This window comes from Eurypyga helias, unplaced genomic scaffold (assembly GCF_000690775.1).
Source record: "Eurypyga helias isolate BGI_N326 unplaced genomic scaffold, ASM69077v1 scaffold15153, whole genome shotgun sequence".
NCBI lineage: Eukaryota > Metazoa > Chordata > Aves > Eurypygiformes > Eurypygidae > Eurypyga > Eurypyga helias.
Window position 1 is genome coordinate 974 of NW_010239474.1, and position 6445 is coordinate 7418.

Genomic DNA, 6445 nt, shown 5'->3' on the forward strand with positions numbered 1-6445 from the left:
CATCAGGCTGCTTTAATTTCTAGAAGGCTGCTGGTTGTTTAAAAGCAAGGAGCAATTGCAAGCCATTTTTCTCTATTCCACACCATTTCCACTGCCCAATATATACAAATACAAGGAATAAGGCACCATCATCTACGCTGTGCCCCTGCAGCCACCCACTGTGCCCGCAGGCTCCTGGCAGCATTGCCAAGGAAAGGGCTGTGCGGTTGTTCCCCACCGTCAGCACAAAGGCAGCCTGTCTAAACACAGCCGAAAGCAGGGGTGCAGGATCCACCCCAGGCTCCGTTGGGCTGGGTCCGTGCTGCCTCAGCATTGCCTGGGGCCACAGAGTTGTGCCTTCTCAGTGGGCCACAGGCTAAGGAAATAGAGAGGAAAGTTACTGCCACTTGGAAGACAGCTGCTGCATTTGTGCCTGCTCTAGGAATATCTGAGAAAACCTGGAAGACTTATTGAAACAGGATTTCAAATTCAGCAGAAAAAAAAATCCTGAAAATGCAGGAGCTGACCACCCTTAGGCCCAAATCTGGGCAAACACAGCAGCATACATAAAACGTAAACACGTGCTGATACAACATCGTTACAAGTGTCTTTCTGTGCAGCAAAGCTAAACCCAGTATTTTGATTTGATTTGAAACCCATTTAAATAAATGGGAGCCATTCCACTCACCAGGCCCAGCTTGGGACCAGGGTCTTTAGTGGGAATTAAGAGCCTTCAACAATCCTATTGTCAGATCTTAATTTTACGGAGTAAAGTTTGCAGCACACAGGCACAGATGGCACATAACGAATCAAATGAACCAGCCAAATGCTGTCTGCAGAGGAGAATTCAGTGTTTATACCAGCTGACCTTAGATTCACTTTGCAGTCTGCTGCTTGGCTCGGTGTGAAAGAAAACCAGAATTGTTGGTAATGAGAGCAACAGGATACTGCCTGAAGAAGGTTTTATTTTTAGATTGACACACACTCTCCTGATTGTCTAAGAGGTCGCTGCAGAAATATTTGCTGTGCACAAAATACAATAGCACCCTTAAACCTGTGAAAATACCGATAATGCATTCAAAAGATTTTAGAGCCATAAGAAAATACACTGGAGCACAGAGAAAAACGTTCTGAATTAAAAGTAATCATATCCCCCTTATTCCGTATCTGTTATAATACTCTCCCCTGCATATTTGTATCCATGCACTTAGGATGCTGCTGGCTATCCGGCTGGTTATGCTAACAGATATGTGCACCAGCAATAGCAGTACCTTGTTATTGCAGAAACTTCTATGCAGCTTTGTTTTCAGAAAGAATTCTGTCTGAAAACACCAGAGAGGTTAACCAATATAATCATCAGTAAGCCAGTGTAAACATCATTAGGACGTTGAGGGTTTTTTTAATCAAAGGCAAACACTAATCCAATGGGCTAATCACGCAAAGTGACATGAACCACAGGGTAGCTGTGCTAAGGGATTTATTCCAACATTTCTTTAATTGGATTTGTGGCAATTTCTAAATTTTAAGCTTTTTGTCGTGGAAGTCAGTATTTCTTGCCAATAAGTAGATACACATGTAGTATTACTGTTCAGGACAGACGAAATACTCAGATGTCTGTTTATAAGTGTGGTGCTTTCCAGTTATGATCCTGTACAATAAAGTTAGTGACTTGACCATAACCCCTTTTCGCTTGAAGGCTGCAAGTATATTATCTCTATTATTAGATATTAATGTGTCAGCTTTTAATAAATCTTAAGGACATTTCTAAAAATTCACTCTTCTTTCTCCACCAGAACTAGATGAAAGCACTTCCATAGCCCACTGAGTTTAGTAAGCGTTCCTGCCAAAACTGCTGCTGGGAATCAGGGCTGGGAGTTACAAATGGCTCTTCTAATTGTTAGCGATACAAAGGAAAGGGGAAGACATTAAGAATTACCAACTCCATCCTGGATTGATCGGGCATCTGTAAATAAAGAGGAAACTCATCAGTACCGGCTCCCGCACAGAATGACTTACTGTTAATAAAAGTTTTGTTCTGTAGCCAGAAGCTGACAAGTTCTTTAATGCACACATAAGACCCTCTGTATAGCCAAATGTTTTTTGTTTCTTCAACAGCTGAATAAAGAATTCCCTGTTTGCAGTCCCTCGGTGCCAAAACCAAGTACTCTTAACTAACAGCCAGAGCAGCTGCGATTAATGCATGAACGATACCTGATACTAAATAGAAGATACCGTATCAGTAACAAAATATTCCTGGCTACTCGAAAAAAATAAATGAGAATAAATTCAGCAGTAATATTACCTGTTAGGAAGTTCATCAGCATACAGAAGAACAGCAAGGCAGTAAATGTCATCTTCTCTGCAAGATACTGCTCGTGTTTCTGAAAAGTGATCTGTACAGTTGAGGATTATTTCAAGAGATTAACATTTATGCAAAGTCTATTATTTCTTTTTTTATTAGAAGAATCTCTTCCAAAACATTCTAATTATTAATTTAGGCATAACAAGATCCAATTACATTTCCTTACAGTTTCTGAACTGCAACTCGGAGCATTAAAAGAATGACAGTCCTGAAGCGTGTACTGCTATTTTATCTGTAGGTGGCATAAATCCAAAAGGCTCCTCTGAACCAACATGAAATTAAGTGGTTTTGGAAATGTTTTATTTTGTGGTTAATTTAATTTCACTTCAGAAGTTACCTCTTTCCTCTTTTCTTTTTCTGTCAGCAGTCAAGGTCTGTAGCTCTGAGTCAGCTCCAAGACTCTGAAAGGGTTTCTATTGCTCTAAAATAGTAGCACTGTTGAAAGAAGGGTGGGGGAAAAGGAGGGAAACGTCACTGCGTTACTGCACCAATCTGATTTTGCCACCTTCAGGTAGAGGTATTTTAACTGCTCACATTTGAGTTCTATTTCAGCACCGTCCATGGAAGGGAGAGGACATCAGAATCACCTTCGGCAGTAACACTTTTGTGAGTTGAAGACAGAGGGAGAAAATCCAGAAGCAAATTCAGTAATTATTACCTTTGCTGCCCAGCTGATTCTCTCTCACTCTCTCCCTTCAGAAAAAGAGACTTTAGAAATGTTATTTGAGCAAATTGCTAAGAGGGTATTTAGTTCCCTCTTCAGCTGAGTGACAAAACCCACGAACACTTGACACAGATTTATGTTTTTACTTGGGATCCTGCAAATCTAGATCTTAAAGTGTACATAGGCACCAAGTGCCCACTGCAGTCAGTTGGCTTACATTAAGCACAGAAGTAGGTCCCTAATGGCCTCAGCCCTGGTGACGGTGCGGGTCCTGCAGCCTTCAAAGGGGGTCGATAAGGTGCATTGGAACGCACTTTCACGTTTTGTTGATTCCTGAAAGATTCCTCTCCCAGTGCCAAGCAGATGCTTTGGGCTCTACCCTGTGCAGGCTGCTGAACAGATCCAGCACTTCAAAAAGATTGGAGAGGGGAAGCGGTCTGGAGAATATTCAACTGATGCATACATCTTGATCGATTTTCTTTTAGCACAGAACTGATGACAGCTGCTGAGGTCAGGGGCTAAGGTGTAGCAGAAATGGCTCTGCGACTCATGGGCAGATGTGGGCATTTCCACGCTCTTAGAAGATGTGGCTGTTCAGGTTGTGATGCCAAACCTGGCAGCTGTTTCCAGATAGCTCCTCTCTGGAAAGGAAATGGTGAAACTCCAGTGCAGAGCCCACCGGTCCCGATCACGCTGCAGAGAACTGATCAAGCTCCCCTGCTCCCTCTCAGCTGGGACTTTTCAGTTGCCTTTACTCTGAGTCTACAGAATAATTTCTCTCTCTCCATCCCAAACACCTCGTATCACTGCATTTCCCAACTGCATGTGTGGGAGCTGACATTGTTGGCTTTACCACGTCCACTTTCTGCCATGGGAGCATCTCCCAGGGAAAGTCTGCATACTCTCCAGAGTCCTGGAGCGGAGAGACCCAAGTGAGTGGCCTTGCAGGAGGCCCCAACTTTGCTGGAGTTTATTCCTATCTTCATGCAGAGTTAGATAATCCTGCCAAGAATTAAAGATATTCTGAGCAAGGGGGAAAAATGAATGCTTTGTAGGACACCAAGCTGTGCCAACTCTTGTGGAGGCTGCAAAGAAAAATATTATGAAAGCAGAATCTATTTCATCTTTGAAAGGCTTTAATCCTCCTGTTTAATATTTCCAAGGCCTGCAGGAGGGGCTGTCACCTCTGTGCCTGGGTTACGGCACCCGCCAGTGGGAGAAGGCACTTCTCTTGCTTGGTGGTGCCCTGTGGTACAGCCACGCACTCAGGTCCACCCACCAGCACTGCCTGCAAAGCCAAACACCACTTTCACTGCCTGATCTGTATATCCTATTCAAATAAACTATGAGAAGCACTGACATATGCTAACACACACACAAAACGCTCATTAGCTGTAATTAAATAATTAGCATAAAACAACTTCTGTGTACATCCATCAGTAGCTCTTTGTTTTGGCAGTCGATAAGGGAGGTGTAGTTCCAAGTGGGAGGTGAGATGGCATGTTTTGGATGATGACAAAGGAAAATGATGATGTTTTTGACACAGCCACATCCTGCAGCTCTCCCCTCGCAGAATTAACAGTGCCATAGGAGGATGACAAAATTAGAGGGGTTATCAGGTGCAGGGTCACTCTGGTCACAATGTGGTCTGCTACAACACCAGATGATCTCATTCATGTAACTTGAGTCTCATGCTGACATACACCTTTATGCCTTCCTCCTTCAGAGTTTCTTACTCTGTCCTTTGAAGCTTGAAATTATTCCCACAACTAGGTGGATCACAGATCTGACATGGTGTGGCAGTCTTCTATCAATTACAGGCTTTCAATTTAACTTGCATCCAAGTCTTCCATTTGCTAGTGCACAGATTGGTCATGGAAATAAATTTTCATGGTTTCCATGCTAAAGAATGCCTAGGAAATTATTAAAAGAGGACAGGATTTAGCATTTAAAACAGCTGCATGAGGGGATACAGCCAGAAGATTGTTGTTTTAAATGTTAATTTTAATCCCTTTTCTATCAAGGCTTCTGTTGCTGTACATGACTATTTCCCCCCACTGGGTCTGTCTGTTTTAAACACAGCATTGGACTAGAGAAGAACTGATGAGTTCTCATCAGCTGCTGTCTGTCTGTTTTAAACACAACATTAGACTAGAGAACTGATGAGTTCTCATCAGCTGCAGAAGGACTGTGGTGCCTGGTGGGTTCAGCGTGCCAAACAGAGCACCACATCTGGGGCCAACCAGAAAGCACACTGCACCGACTTGCAGCATTTGTAATAGAGTGCAAGCATGTTCAGGCCATCTCCTCCCTTCTTTATGCTCTAGGACCCCTTTCCTTTTCAGACTCCACTCAGAAGGCAACTGAAATAACAGCACTCGGTACCCAGCACAAGTGCTGGCATGGATCAGTTAGCAGAGCCCTTCACTAACAGTCCCTGCCCTGCAGGCTTCTTCACTGCTGAGCAGTAATTGGAGATGCCATAGTGCTCACAAATGCCAGCCTGGCTCAGCTGCAACCACATTTCAGCAGATACTATAGCACTTAACACAGCAGCTGCTGAAAGAGCCCAATGTTTTAATTTCTACTCATTTTGGCAAGAAATTCATGGTTTTACTATTTTTCAGAAAGGCTCATTAGTTCAAAAACACCATTACTTTTGCTGGCAGCAAGTTCTTCAGGTACTTTATTCCAAGGTTTCCATGTAGTTTTTTTAGATCAGGCCACTGACTTATCCCACCCACCTGTCCCAGGAGGATCCAACCAATATGTACTTTTTGTAGTTGGCTCTCAAAGCCAGAAAATCCCACAGACAGTCAGCTCTGTCAGAGACAGAAATCAATGGGTGCATAGAGGACGTTCCCTCGGCAATAGGGGAAGGAGCTTGGGCAGCACAGTTGTTTGTGTGACTTGCTCCCTGATGAGGAGCAGTGCTGGAGCTGCCAGCCCGCCTTCGGGTGGGCCCATTGCCGATGGGCTGTTTTACACAGAGCCAGTGCCTGCAGAGCAGCTCAGCTCTCCTTGGTGATTTAACTTGAAACAAAGATAAAAGGATAGAAAAAAGCAAGTTTATGGATGCCTTTGTTTTCTCAATACCTATTAGTCTGGTACTACACACACAAATTTCTATGATTCCCCAGGCACTGAAAAAAAACCCTGTACATTTTAAAAAAAGAACAGAATATTTCCTATTTAATCAACAGGCAAAAGCACATGCATGCAGAGCTCTGTAAGAACTTATTTAAAAAAATAAATGGCACTTACAGCTGCGTCTGAAGTGCTTTGCCCTTGGGTTAAGCAGACAATGTTCTCCATAGGGCAGCAACACTTTTGCACGTCAGAAACAACCAAAGGCAGTGATATGTAGACCAGGGAAACACAGATGTTTGATTATTTTCTCCAGCAATTTGGTCCAAATAATACAGGCCAAAAGGAGATTG

At 43.3% G+C, this 6445-nt stretch overlaps 1 protein-coding gene across 1 annotated transcript in view; it reads right to left on the bottom strand.

The window, feature by feature from the left end:
• Positions 1-2333, bottom strand: part of OTOS (otospiralin) — a 2799-nt gene extending 466 nt beyond the window's left edge. Inside the window, exons 1-2 of the mRNA XM_010148164.1 lie at positions 2282-2333; positions 1916-1942 (exon numbers count right to left, since the gene is read on the bottom strand). Of these exons, the coding sequence (XP_010146466.1) occupies positions 1916-1942; positions 2282-2333 (79 nt within the window). The remainder of the gene's footprint in view (positions 1-1915; positions 1943-2281) is intronic.
• Between the last annotated feature and the right edge of the window lie 4112 nt (positions 2334-6445).